The sequence below is a fragment of the Aulonocara stuartgranti genome, assembly GCF_965226115.1.
Source record: "Aulonocara stuartgranti genome assembly, chromosome: 17".
NCBI classification, from domain to species: domain Eukaryota; kingdom Metazoa; phylum Chordata; class Actinopteri; order Cichliformes; family Cichlidae; genus Aulonocara; species Aulonocara stuartgranti.
The window spans coordinates 37,725,228-37,740,280 of record NC_138953.1 but is presented as its reverse complement, the minus strand read 5'-3'; the positions used below and the strand labels follow the sequence as shown (position 1 = coordinate 37,740,280).

The 15,053-nt window shown below is 40.4% G+C and overlaps 1 protein-coding gene across 1 annotated transcript; it reads right to left on the bottom strand.

The window, feature by feature from the left end:
- Positions 1–566: 566 nt before the first annotated feature.
- On the bottom strand, positions 567–14,610 carry mapk11 (mitogen-activated protein kinase 11). Its single transcript, XM_082510345.1, has 12 exons — positions 14,356–14,610; positions 7,268–7,397; positions 7,106–7,164; positions 6,767–6,878; positions 5,003–5,032; positions 4,642–4,689; positions 4,435–4,549; positions 4,258–4,329; positions 3,774–3,853; positions 3,483–3,561; positions 3,120–3,293; positions 567–1,923 (listed from the first exon to the last, which is right to left on the bottom strand). The coding sequence occupies exons 1-12, from the start codon at positions 14,466–14,468 to the stop codon at positions 1,850–1,852; spliced, it is 1,086 nt and encodes a 361-aa protein (XP_082366471.1). The 5' UTR covers positions 14,469–14,610; the 3' UTR covers positions 567–1,849.
- Positions 14,611–15,053: the final 443 nt, after the last annotated feature.

Here is a 15,053-nt window from a genome sequence, read left to right as displayed (position 1 = left end):
TTTAAAAAACCTAACTAGGCTACAATAACAGCTACAGTTTCACCTTAGCTAGTCTTGTGAATGCCTGCGCTAATACCTGACATCGGAAGGCAAGCCAATTCACTTATTTGTTTTATACCTGACATTCTAGCCAACATTTGCCAACATAGTTTACATATTGAATTAAACATCAGCAGCAGTCAGATATAAATGTGATTAGAGTGTTTAACTGGCTTACTTTGCTTCTTATCCTGTTGTTCAACATGGACAATTAAAATGATTCAATTACAATTTAAACCTATTATTTAGTTTGTTGCATTCAACTTCAAATACCTTTCACTTGATATTTTCACTGACCTTCAGGGCAAAATCTGTGGTTTGTTGGCTGTGCTTACAGTGGTTTAATACCATGCTATTATTAAAACAGCAGCAGCAGCAGCAGCAAAAAAAAAAAAAAAAAGTTACGAGAACTGAAACTCCAGTTTGTGGCAAGATGAGTGACACATCAGTGGGGAAGTCAGCCATTTGTTAGAAAAATGCATATATGCGTTCGGCTTGTGTGCTTACGCAAATATTTCCAGTCAGAGTTGCTAAGCATGAATATTTATGTTACAATGTTGCACCAAGCTTTTAACTGCAGCAAACTAAAATACATGTAATGGAGGTTAAAAAAGAGATGATCCAAGAATTATGGAAAGAAAAGAAAAAGATGCTTAGGTAACATGAAAGATGACTAATGAGCTCCCTGGTTGCCACAAGCAGCCAAATATGGCTGCTTTCTGTGAATCATCAGTCTGTGGTGTTTGACCGGTCAATGCTTGGATGAAGCTACAAGTTGCATAACAGATTATTATCCAGCATTGTTAGACACCTTCTGGGAACTGATTCTGACAATTTGCACAATGTCTGTAATGTTAACAGTTGTAAACACAAATGGGGATCTGTATAAGACAGCAGAGCAGTAGAGAGACCTTACGGAGCAGGGCCAAAGCCAACAGGTGATCGGTTGACAGCGGAATCTGTATATGAGGAAAGAGACTCACACTGTAAACACAGATCTGCAGGGCAATCATTCTGTTTCAGCTTTGGCATATATTAATTATCTTGCTAATTAATAGCACAATTGGTGTTTACTATTCTGTAAGGATGGGATGACTTTTCATCCATGGAAGAACATTTTCAGACATGAATTACAAAGACAGAGGAGGTGAAACACTGGTTACATTTCCTGGTAATGCCTCTTTCTCAACCCCAAACTGGTTTAATAGCAGTGTGGCAGACACAGTAAGCAGTGGTTATAATACACCACCAGTAATATGCTTTAACAATAAAATGCACAGAAGTCATGCATCAGTAGTATGCAGGCTGAATGCTAAGCTGTTCTGTGATGTGAAATGGTATCACTGCAAGCATGATTTTTATATATGAAAGCTTAATGGCATTCGTCTTGATGATGACACAGCATTCCTGTTGTTGCTTTGGAAATCCTAGTGTGCATTTTTTCCTCCTCCCACACCTTCTGTTGGTCTTTAAACAAAGTTCAGTTTCTTAAAGTTGCTTCCTCACATGAATCCTCACGTCCTCCGTGGCCCCTGATATTGAGCAGTTCCTTATTTTACCCTCAGTGAGCGGAACCATAACAGGAAGCAACTTTCTGCACTGGTGAAATCCTTTTTTTAAACTCGAAAATGTTCCCTGTAATAGTAATGTTCACATGTGATCCCATGGAGACCATCCTGCCCTGCTGCTCAGACAAACTCATGACAGGAAATCAAACACAGTCATTTCCTTTGCTTGTTTTTCCAGCCCTCCTTGCATTTATTGACTACATGGTCCTTCTTCAAGCAGAGGAGGCAGAGCAGTAAAAGTCTCACTGCTCCACCTGAAGGCTGTCAGTCTTGCTGCCAGATGCTTTGAAGCTGTTCACCTCTTCAAATACCAACTCTGTGGACGTAAATGAAGAAGAAGGGAGAAGAAACACTGTTAGGCGTGCTGCTCAATATTCGGACTGTAACAATAGAAACAATAAAAATTGTGACATTGCAAAAGCACCTTCTTGATGTTTCATGGCAACAACACAGGATAATATAATGTGCATACTTTAAAGTTTCTTCAGGTTGTTATATTAGTCCAATATAGCAACATATTACAGTCGATAAAACCCAAACATAAAGCATAAACTAAAGCTGGCTGCCCCTCCCTGGTTCTGCTGGAAGTTTCTTCCTGTTAAAAGGAAGTTTTTCCTTTCCACTTTTGCCAAGTGCTTGCCCTGAGGTCCTTGGATGGTCATCTCTGTGTTCAATATAAATTGCCTTCTTTAGGTTTTCAACAAACTTAAAGAAGTCCAGATGCTTTTCTTTCCTCGCTCCTTAGACTACGATGGCCTGGATGACTGAGAACCTTCACAGACATACCACCCACCATAACATTGGTACAGATGGTGTTTTAAGATCAAGACCGTGTGGGGCTATAGACATGACAGTGCTGCCCCCCCCCCCCCCCCCCCCCCTGCAGAATAATCCATCTCATTACACCCCCTAAAACTGCTAGAGAATGATTTGGCAACGATGAAAAAAGAGCCCAAGGCACAGACCCAGGCTCAAAACTCTCCAAACTGCCTCTATTGGTTTTGCCAAAACAAACTCCATCCACAGAGGCCCCGTCCTGCCACCCACAGGACCCCATGAATTAGCTGCCAGTGTGCTCTTGCCAGACACCACAAGGTTTTCCCAGATGTCACGTGTCTATGCCCTGGCTGGTCAGAGTTGTTTTGGCAGCACAGTATGAGGCAGGTGGTGTTGTGGTGAATACTAGTCTCCAATATTGCACCATATTGCTTAGATGGTGCATTTCTGCAACACCCATGCAATATGAAATGTGAAAATCAGTGCAGCTTGAATATATTGTCTTCTTGTTCCAACAGACTTTTATTTCAAATGGTACTTTTTTATTTGCAGAAGAGGAAGTTGCTACTGGCACCACAAATCTAAAACCTCGACAAATGTCTTTCATAGTCATATTTTCTAGTTTGACAGCAGGGACTACAGCAGAATTCTGTGTTTCAGGTAAGACGTGAGTATGGTATCTTCTGTCAGCTGTTTTAAATCATAAAATCACCAAATTTTAAAAAGAGGCTTTACCTTTCCATTCTTCTAAAGTTCGGTCTTTGCTCTCCAGTGTTTGGTCATAGGGCTGGGCCTCTGGCTCGTCATCTGGATCATGGTACTGGGAGAAGTAGGGGTGGGAAAGAGCTTCGCTAGCTGAGATCCTCCCGTCACAGTCCAGAACCAGCATGCGCTTCAGCAGATCAACAGCTAAAAGAGAGACAAAAAACTAGACAAATAAAAGAAGGAAATAGCAGGAGGTCCAAAATGTAATTTAAGCCTATATGGTTAAAATGCATTTCAAATTTGCAGGCTGGAGAGAGTAACTTTTAGCAGAGTCTTAATGGTTTTCAATTGAATTTGAGAAGCTGATAATCCAATCTGCAGTCCATCACCCACCCAGTGGATTTGCCCCTCTGAAGATCTTTTCCAAGTCCTGTTGGGGCATGAAGGGCAGAGATTGGATGTACTTCTGTGCCTGCAAATACACACCAATGTTACACTCATGGCAAGTCACAATTTGGATAACATGTCCAACCACTGGTGATCAATTATGTCCAACACTCAGACATACTGACAGCCAGGTCAATGGAGTGACTAATCAATCAGAGCAGTTTGCTTTTGTCAGTAGAAACAGCTTTTGCGGAAAGCATTATTTTGACATTCCCAATCTCTTTGTAGAGTCCTCACATGTTCAGAGCAGATCTTCTTTAACAGCTCTGGTGTTGGAGTTCCCACCACCTCCATGATTCTCTTCAGCTGGTCGATATCTTAGCACAGGAGGAGTTAAGGGCCATCGAGATTTGCGGAAGTCATCAACTCGCAAGATTTGGCTCATTAGAGTATCTTTTCACATACCGAGGCAGATCGCTGCTTAAAAGACATCTCGAAGCCTGACAGCACAGAAAGATCAGTAAATCAAATTTGTTTTAGAGCCCCTCCGAGACACTGAATACAACAGCCTAGACAATTCAGTCTTTTGTGTTTGCTCCTATTCATTCCCCAGTTTCTCTCTGTTGAAGCAGCTCCCCCCATAGAAAGGCCTATGATTGTAATGCAAATCCACAAGAGGTCCGCATCCATGGGACGGTTTAAAGAGGCAATGGAAGGTTCCCACTAAGACAGAAGAAAAGCTGCAAATTGCGGTGGACTCACGCCACGATGATAAGGATACAGTCAGTGCCGGGAAAAAGGACTTTTCCCTTCAGTAGCTCTCCCATAATGCATCCCACTGACCAGATATCAACTGAAACAGAAACACTACAGGTTCAGCCATTCAGCATTTGCCCATTTTATTGCTGCCAAATGCAAAATACTTTGAAAACCTCATTTTCATTCGATGGCATCTTACCATTCTGATTGTAGTGCATCCAGTTGAGCATGATCTCTGGTGCTCGATACCAGCGAGTCGCCACATAACCTGTCATCTCATCATCTGTCTGCCTGGCTAAGCCAAAGTCAAGGATCTGTAGGACAGGTGAACATTTTATTTCCAGATTGATGGATTTCATTGGGTGTAATGTAGCATTTGTAGGGTTAAACTAAAGACCAGTCTTACCCTAAGCTCACAGTCTTCATTCACTGCCACATTGCTTGGCTTGAGGTCCTGAAGACGTTGGTTAAATAGATAGAGAAACATCACAAGAATTACAACATATCTGAAACTCAGCAGCATGAGCAAAATAACCATTATCCCATTTTCTGATCGACTTTTTTTTCAAAATGTGAAATGTACTCTCAGAATTTCACCCAATGAAACATGCTGATATGTTTATGTTATAATGCCGGACAGTCTGGAGGTGATTTTATCACCTTAAAACATTTTAAGAAATGAAATAGGAAAATGCTTAAGATGTTGTCGTTTCAACCACCAAAGTGCAGCAGTGGTCTCTTGACCAAGGCAAGAAGAAGGAACTCACTCTGTGGATCAATCCAGCTGAATGGATGTACTGTTCAACAGGTGGCGTGGCAGGGGTACAGGGGGAGGAGAGAGAGAGAAGATGGGGGTCAACAGTGCAGCTCAGAATTTAACTTTCTGCCTCTTTTGTCTATCGGAGAGTGAAGAGCCAGCATCTACAGGCAGCTGGATGATTCAGTGTTAGATGGCAAATCTTGGAATTGTGGATTTCAAAGTCTGTGTGCACTTCAGTGTAGTGATTTCAATGTTACATTGTATATAAATGATCAAAAGTTATCTATTTGATTTTCACAGAACTGTTTTGAAGCCTCGCCATCCACCATCTTTTGTTTTTTGAAGTCACATGTCAGTGGTACACTATGGTAGCAGTGTGTCAATCACCCTAAAGCATATTGAACTTTTTTAAAAAACAAAAAACAAAACCAAACATAATGGGATGTATAGAACGAATGTCTTGTTATATAAAGTCACCAGAAAAATGTCAGAAATGATGTGTTTTTTTCAGCCAGTCTTCAGCACGTTTTAGGCATCAACAGATTAAAGGTGGACCTAGTGTTTGCCCCCTTCCTGATTTCCTAGTGTGTTGCATATTTGTCACACTTAAATGTTTCAGATTGTCAAACAAATTTTAATATTAGACAAAGATAACCTGAGTATATAGAAAATGAACTTGATAAAGTGAAAAAAGTTACCTAAACCTACCTGGTCGTGTGTGAAAAAGTAATTTCCCTTCTTGTTAAATGATTGATTAACTGTAATTAATCGCCATGTTTTGAAAATTTGAGTTCAGTTTGGCTAAACACACTCAGGCCTGATTACTGGCAGGACTGTTGAATCAAGAAATCACTTAAATAGAAGCTGTCTGACGAAGTAAAGCAGGTAAAAAGAGCTCAAAAAGCAACACATCACGCCACAATCTAAAGGAACTACTGAGAAACAAAGTTACTGACATCTATCTGTCTGGAAAGGGTTAAAAAGCCATTTCTAAGGCTTTAGGACTCCATTGAACCACAGTTTGAGCCATTATCCACAAATCGAGAAAATTTGGAACAGTGGTGATGATTCCCAGGAGTGACCAACCGACCAAATTTACTCCAAAAGCATATCAACAACTCATCCAGGAGGTCACAAAAGAACCCAGAACAACATTAAGGAACGACGGGCTTCACATTTCTCAGTTAAGGTCAGAGTTCATGGTTCAACAATAATAAAGAGACTGGGCAAAAATGGCATCCATGGGAGAGTTCAAGGAGAAAACCACTGCTGACCAAAAAGAACAGAAAGACTCGTCTCGCATTTGCCAAAAAGACTTTTGTGAACTGACAAGACAAAAGCTGAACTTTCTGAAATGTTTTAGTCCCGGTGGTAGTGTGATGGTCTGGGGCTTTCTGTCAAAACATCCTGAAGGAGAATGTCCGGCCATCCGTTTGTGACCTAGATACGGCAATTTGTGCTTACTTGTGTTACCTTTCTCTAAATATTTAAATTTGTTTGATGACCTGAAGCATTTAAGTGTGACAAACATGCAAAAAAGTGATCTCCAGTTAAAAAAACAAACAAACAAACAAACAAGAAAGAAAGAAAAAAACAAGATGGCGATGACCAAAATTCCAGGTTTGTGTATTCAAATCAGAGTCTGTCTGTCTTTTGTATACAGTCTATGATTCGCTGCTGTTACATGTGTCTGCTGGCATTAAAACAGACACAGCTGATTATTCATGTTGCAGTGTGGCATGCAGGAGATACTCGTGATGCAGTAAATTACCTTGAGGCCACGGAGGAGCTGGTAAATTAAGAACTGCACATGCTCATCTGACAACCTCTGAAATTTGACTATATTATTGAGGTCTGCGCCCATCAGGTTAGTCACCAGGTAGCTGGAAAAGAGGAGAGAGTCTACATGAGTGAATGGGGGAGGGCATTTCAGTTCAGAGGAGAACATGGAGGTGCTGCCATAGCAACCATCTGACATCTCTACAAGCCTATAATCCCCCTAGGATTGCCTGTATATATGCATCAGTATGCCCTCTAATAAGAGAAATATCTAAAAAGGTGGACAGCTGTACAGCTTGTAGAAAACACCGAGGGAAAAACAAAGATTTACAGCTCATTGAAGTCTTCTAATGTGGCAGCAGGTGTGAAGACGTCGAGCAGCCCTATTACCTGCAGAGACAGAAACAGAAGCAGAGCGGATCAATAACGGAGCGAAAAACATTCAGAGAGCCACGTCTGTCTGTCTCTGGGTATTTTTATAAGGAGCACTAACATTCTCGTGTTTCATGTGCTTGAGAAGCCTGAGTTCCCGGTACGAGCGGCGACTGTGTATGAGAGACTGGAAAGGCCTGGATAGCTTCTTCACCGCAACCTTTTGCCTTAAGACCACATCGTACGCCGAACTGCAAAGAGCAAACAGATAAAGCATTTAACACGTGTGTGGATATACTTAAATGCAGTGCCATTAACACACCGAGCTAGGCTAAGCTACTACTTCACGCTGTGATGAATGCCTGAAAGTTGAAAATAAAAAGAGAAACGGGCTGGAAGAGTTTGAAACGCAAGCAGACGGGAGAAGTGAGTGAAAGAGGATGTGGTGGAACAAGGGAAGCGAGGATGTCAGATATTGTAAAAGTGCTGCTGGGTTTTTTTTCATCTCATCTCTTTTGAAATGTAGATGTCACTCCACATATTGAACACTGAGCCCTGCTGCGGCTCATGCTGAATGCCTTTGTGGTGCCAGTGTCTTTTCAGGCCTGCCAGCTTTGCAACCGCTCTTAGAAAGAATAATAATACAGCCATCAGAGGGTGGAACAGACCAACAGGAAGAGCGGGTGGGAATTGAGTAACAATGCATAACATTGCAAAAATAGACCAAGAAGTAAGAAAAGGAACTATGACCTGAAAATTTGTGTGATGAACAACACTTGCAAAACAACTGATGCAATAAAACGACTGTAAACATTTGACATTTTAAAACAAATATCATTTACATCTGGCAGCATGGATGAAATGTTTTACTCCGGTTTATGATAACATACTGTACATAAAGGATGGACAAAGCTTCCTGTTCTGATAAGTAAAGCCAGAGCTAAGTGCTTTAAAACCTGCATTATGTCTACTAGCCAGCGGGGGGGGGGGGTTACTCCTTTGGGCGCAGTGCCGCATTCCAGATTAAGTCTGAATTTCTTTATCTGGAACACCCTTTCAAGTCACATTTCATACTTAGAAAGTAAGAGCAGCCCCGCCAACCCTGAGCTAACAATCCAAAGTTGCATAAGTGAGCATAAACAGCAGTAAAACTTTAAAACTAATCTGTGCTGCCACTGTTGGCTAGCACTGACTCGACTCTATCCACGAATGTGCTCCAGTAGTGGTTTTAAGCTAAAAGCAAAGAAGTAGTATGCTCTATTACTCGTGATACTTGAAAAACTCTACCTTGCTAAGAACTAAGCAAGTTTTTTCTCGCTTTTCTAGCTTTACTACTGGAATTCACTAACTTCAGAGAGATTTCACTCCCAAGTTTCGACATCTGACTTCTGAGGTAACCGGAAAGTGACATAAAAGGAGGTTAGATTGCACAGACGTCATTGGGAAAATTATCCTAAAGCTCAGTTGATTCATGACCTCAGTTTCAATACTTGAAATGTGCAATTCACTTGTATTTTTATTTTTTATTCCTATTTATTCTATTTATCCCCTTCGTATATTTTATTTATATTGTCTCTGTATTTATATATATATATATGTGTGTGTGTGTGTGTGTGTGTGTATATATATATATAATATTCTGTAACTCTGTAACTCTGTAACTTCTGTCGGTGCTGTGCTTTTTTGGAAATCGAATTTCCCAGAGGAACCCACCCGAGGGATTAATAAAGTTCTATCTTATCTTATCTTATCTCTTATCTTATCTTAGTTATCATTTTCCTGGTGAGCTTATGGTCTCAATTGCTAGTCTCAAGTCTTATTTTATTTAATATATTATTATTACATTGTTATAGTACATTTATTCAGAATTTTTCCATTTTGTAATTGGGAAGTTGTTACCATATGACTGTGTAGCGTCCTTGATTTCCAGAAACACAACAAGATCAAGTCACAAATGCATAAATCAAGGCTTCAGAGTGGGACTGTGTAAAGTGATTGGTGACATGATGGTGCCTACATGTTAAGCTTTAGAAATCCTGTGTACGTTAGTGATTAGTATATATACATAGTGGCCTCATCTTCTCACCTAAGATGCCAAGGGAATGAAAACGCTTTTAACCAGAAAGCATCAAATTATTCTTCTAATTCATAACATCTTTGTTTAATTGAGTGTCCTCCTGTGCAGGTAAAAAGTACTGTTCCCTACAGAGATTGTGGATGATGTTCTTAGGCCATTTAGCAGCTTAATACATTTTTTCTTTTACCCTTAAGACCTGCAAAGATTCAGCTAACAGCAGGTATAACGTCTGTTTACTTTCAGACAGTTACAGTAGAGGTGTCCATGAAATGATGCATGTGTCCTGTTTTTTTTTCCTATACATACTATAAATATTGCTGTATCTTTTCCTGCTGATATATAATGCTTACGTGCTTTAGTTTGCTGCACTTTTGCACACTTCAGTGCATCCATGCGGCTCTCCGTCTCCAAATCACCTGCTGACAGCCCGGATGTCCCAGCTGGGCTACGTCCAGGTCAGCAGCCAGCCTCCTCCGTCTGACATAAAGCAGGCCTCACCGCCTTGAGCATATCTTCCCCCCTGCCATCTTCCATACATGGGTATGATGCACCATTCTCAACACAAACAAGCTAGCAAAGGCATCGATTTCTCCACTGTCCTTTTGTCTCAGTATGCCTTTAATATCCCAGCTCTTAATGCACATTGGGTTTCTCAGACGGAGACGGTGGAAGTAAACTGTTTTTGCAATGAGGAGAAATGTTTCATATAGATAAGATAGCTAGCAGTCTAAACAGTGATATATTCAGATTAAATTTAAGAGAAAGCCAAAAATGATTTGAGGGAGGCTGCTACATGGTGCTAAATCAAGTTGTCTGCATTAAGAGAATTTTATGTTATTTACATTTTTTTATAGGAATTATGCAAAGCTACGCAAACAGCTGCTACATTTAAATTTGTCTTCCAATAAGCTTATTTCACAGCTTTTACCCTGCGATCATTCACATGCTATTTATTCATAAGATCCACAACAACTCAGAATCCCAGTGTGCTTTTTCCTCCCTAATTTATCAAATTTCCAATCAACAATCTGACAAGCAGAGATATAACAATCTCGACAGGAGAAAATGAAGCAGTCATGTTTTATTCATAGTAATCCAAATGCAAGGCTTCATGCCCAAAGTCTAGTGAACAGATGTTACATATGCTCACATGAGATGAAAGCAGCCTTGATCAGCTCAACATATATTCTGTCTTGATGTTCAATCTCGAGCAAACGGTCCAAAATTGTCCCATTTTTTTGGTTGCGAGAAACCGAAGCAGAAAAGGAATATTAATTGGGATTATGGCTCAAGGCAGGAAGCTGAGAAGACAGTGAGGCTATATTAGACATAGAGTATGACAGCAAAATTCAAGAAGCAGTGAATGGTAAATTATTAAAACAGCTTTGTATTCTTGGTGCTACTTGCTCTAGTGTCTGTACTCCAAAGTTATTCCTTATGTATTTCCATGCAACTATTCCATTTTTCTCTCTTAAATCTGCCTTTTGATTCCCCTACTCCCAGTAAGGATGGGGGATAGATGTTCTTCAGCTCCAGCTATAATGGATTATATGAGCTTGTCGGGTCCTTGACCTAAGGCCTATTTTCTCGAGAGATTGCACTGAGAACATGGATCATTTGTGCACATTTCAAGACCTGGACTGCTTGAGTATCGACCCCCCTCTCCATCACGACACGACAGATACAGATGCCATACCCTTAACCCCATCCCCCTACTGTTTGCTAATCAAGTCTTGCCATGAGAAAGTCAGTGACAATAGCTCAAGATCAACATTAACAATGCAGGGAAGCACTCGGTGTCAGCATGTGTGTGGAGGAATGCCCTTTGTGTATTTGTATAATTGTATAATAATCTAAAGCTCAACCATTCGCACTTGGCCTGTCTAGAAATTATGCTTTGAGAAGCAGGTGAGTAAGATAAAAGGATTAAGAGACCTGCTATGGAAGAAAGGTTTGATAGCTAAAAACAGTGGATAAATGGTTAAATTAATTAGCTAAAACAACTAGAACGAAGCTGATTAACCCTTTAAAACCTGAACCATGAAATAACTGCCAGGAAGTGTTTGTTGAACCTTTAGACAAAATATATATAAAAATACATCAAATGTTAATCTGCATATGAGTTTTCATTTGTATCGCATTTGCTACATTAGCCATATTTTTGCAATTTAGTCATTACAAATGTGTCATGCAATTTATATCATTTTGGGGGGTAAAAAAAGTCCCGCTGATGATGCAGAAGTCTCAAAAACTCCCCAAAACACGTGTATCAAATACGATACGCTTGGCTTTAAAGGGTTAAAACAGTTGACTGATAAGTGTTGGAAGCATTTAGCTTTAAAAAATGGATCGTTGGATAATGGATAAGTAATTAATAAGTGGTTATTACTTCTTTTTTTTTTTTAAAGAATGTAAGTAAGCTAAATAATGGATGAACTGGGCTAACTTAAAATAGGTGTTAAATGGATTAAATAGTTAGCTAAAATTATAAATAAATAAATAAATATTTTTAAATGACATACTAAGGAGGAGTAATGCTATATAAAGGATGAATTAAACACTTGCTAATACCTTAATAATGCTTAGTAATGTGACATTATTCTAAAGTGCTACCACTAAACCTCAGATAAACGGATTCATTTGGCTATAAACTGTTACATGCAAACTCTAAGAGGGCGTCATTGTCCACTTTTATATATAAACAAGGGAAAAAATTCATTTAAATCAATATAGTTTGATGATCCAGAGTAATATGAGTGAACAGGTTCTGTGAGTTCACCTGTCAGGGCTGTGGTGATGTGTGTTAGCCAGGAAGGGTTTGAATAGCTCATATCTGTAGCCTACTGGCAACAGTTATGCATCATTTTCAGCATGAATCTGTCCTCAAAGGGGGGATTATGAGAGTCACTCACAATGCTAATGTTTACTTCAGTAATTAAGACTCAAGAAAACAGTCTATCAAATCATAATCATCCTTTTATGTAACCAGAGAAGAAGTCTAGAAAGTGCGTCTTGTGGCAGTAGCTAGCTATAAATAATAACTCTGCTTCTGGCATTGACTTTTCTGTCTATACACAAGCTCACTGCACCTTTAGAGAATATGAGTTACAAGCGTGAATTGCTTAGGGCATTTTTTTTTTCTCAAGAAGGACAAGATACGTGTTGAATGGACTTTTTTTCATAATGCGTCCTTTGTACCATGAGTATCCAAAATGGGAATCAGACCTTAAACTTACTTTAAAAAATGTCCATGTGAGTATTACCTCGAGGCTGAAAGGCAAAGTCATGATCCACCCCTGTGCATTTTTAGTCTGCTGCTATTCTGAGCAGAACTCTAAAGCTGCAAATAGGCAAGATGCTAACGCTCAGTACTCCTGTGAAAGCTTCTATCACGACGTGAGGTAAGTGAGGGAGACACACATCCCATCATCCCATCATCCCATCCCAGTTCAAATGTTGCCTTAATTCAAATCTGACAGAAGAGGATGTTAGCCATCAAGACATAAACTGCTTTTGTGAGGACACAGGCAGTGACATCTTGGGTGTGGTTTAACGGGCTGAGATATGAGCTCTGTATATGTGTGTGACTGGACACAAGCTCCCACTACTACTGTGTAAGAAGGAGATAATAAAGTGAGACTAAGATGCAGGAAATTCAGCCTGGTTTTGGGTTCGGTTATTGGCACATTTTTTTGCCTGTGCAGAGAAAGCTCAAACAGAAAATGACACATCAAAACTTGACAGGCGATTCCAAACTGGCTGCACAGAGTGAGTGCTCCATCTGTAGAAACTTGGACTCCCTGCTATTATATCCTCTGCCTCTTTTATTTCCTTGCTACAAAGCATCACAGGATTTGGGTTTAGACTTACAGGATTTGGGAACTTAGCAACGCTGACCTAAAATTTTAGAGTTTCTCATTTTAGCCTGAAAAGGCTGAGTGGGCTTGTGTCATGTGATGTCGTCACTTGGTGTCTACCCGGTTTACTGTGGAGGTGATGGCATAGCTTTTAACTACCTCTCATAAGGCTTTTAGAGTCATTGGAGGAAGGTCCGTTATATTATATCTGTAAACTTCTCTACAGTGTTTGGGCGTTTCGGCTCATAGATAAGTGTTTTGCTCAGCTGCCAGGATCAATCAGTTTGTAGTGGAAGGTTTTTCAGACTACTCACAGCTTTAATAGTCATTTCTCACTGATACCACTGAAGCTGGCAACATGCAAATCCGCTTAAATACGTGGCACAATGTGATTATTCCTCAGGGATCTGTCACACAAACACAATAACAATTTTGTCTGCGTTTTCATAGCCTCCTGGTAACAGCTTAATTAATATTAACTGTCAGAGGAGGTTATGCCATGACATATCGCCATGGCAACGGCATCCCACCGGCTGAGGCAGATTTATCCAAATCTAAGGCAGTTACATTTTGCAAAATTGATAGTGCATCCACACAGAGCGTGGGGGTTATAAACAAAGGAGAGTGAGTGTGCAGGTGCAAGGAATACAGCATCAAACTTGCAGCTGTGTTCCCATTCCAGATGTGCTACACACACACACACACACACACACAAACACACATATATATATGAATATCTGCTGAGGTGCTACTCAAATTAAATCTTAAGATTCGAGACTTTTTTCCAAGACTATTTCTGTGTGTGTAGAAGCTGGGTGGGGGTGAGGAGAGGGTTATTGGGGAAATTCCTGTACTGTCTCATTCTGTCTTTCCCTCCCACACACAGGCTGTAAGACCCACAGACAGTGAGCGGTGGGACAAAAACAAGCCCTGCAGACCTGCCTGTCTTTCTATAAGGCTGACATCAGTGCAAGCAGTGAAATCTTATTCATGCACACAAAAACAGGGGCGGAAATGGAATTTGAAGGTGTTTTGCTGAATATTGGGAGCATGATAATTAAAAAAAAACGCCAGTAATAACAGCAGTGAAGACAATAAAACCTCCCAAACAATCAGTTAACAAAGCAGCTCGGTCCTGAGAGACACACACACATAAAGCGCTGTAGTCTACTGATGCATCATGAACAGAAATACCGTAAATGTTGTGACTGTTCAGCCTCGCCCCTCCACTCTCACAGCACACACACACATACATACACACACGCACACACTCACCACACCGAGCCGTAAGCTCCGGAGCCCACCGGCGTCAGGTTCTGATAGCGCTCTGGAACCTCCCACACAGTCTTGTTCAGCTCCTGCCGGTAAAATCCCGGTCTGGCGGACATTTCTGCGAGCCTGCTACAGAAAATAAAAGGTGTGCAATAAAGGGGAAGAGGGGGAGAATAGAAACGAGAGGAGGAAATCGGTAGATTGGCCGCCGTCTGCTGACTGAGCCAAGCTACTGCTGCAAGCACTGCACCGGCCAGTGACAGGCTCGCTCTCTCTCTCTCTCTCTCTCTCTCTCTCTCTCTCTCTCTCTCGCTCTCTCTCTGTCTCTCTCCCACTTCTACACACCCAAGAATTTGTAACACAAGATAATAGACCATCATTAACAAAAACAAAGATTTATATTATATTATATTATATTATATTATATTATATTATATTATATTATATTATATTATATTATATTATATTATATTATATTATATTTTAGCTGAGTGTGCAGTTTCAATTTTTTATTTCATCGTCTCAAGGCTTTTTATATTGCAAAATAAAGAGTTTCCAGTTCCAGATCAGATGATCTCCTGTGACCAACCTGACCCTGGCAAAGGTAGGGAGGAAGAACTCTCGTTTTACAGCCTGTGGTAGCACCATGCTCAGGGATGGGCAGCTATCAATTTTAACTGCTTTGATGATGACAGAAAAGA

Coding starts and splice junctions, on each gene's coding strand:
- mapk11 (XM_082510345.1), bottom strand. CDS start 14,468: ATGTCCGCCAGACCGGGATTTTACCGGCAGGAGCTGAACAAGACTGTG. Junction 4,690..5,002: donor CAGCTGGATTGATCCACAGA/GTGAGTTCCTTC, acceptor CAACGTCTTCAG/GACCTCAAGCCAAGCAATGT. Junction 3,294..3,482: donor CAGAGGGGCAAATCCACTGG/GTGGGTGATGGA, acceptor TCTCTCTTTTAG/CTGTTGATCTGCTGAAGCGC.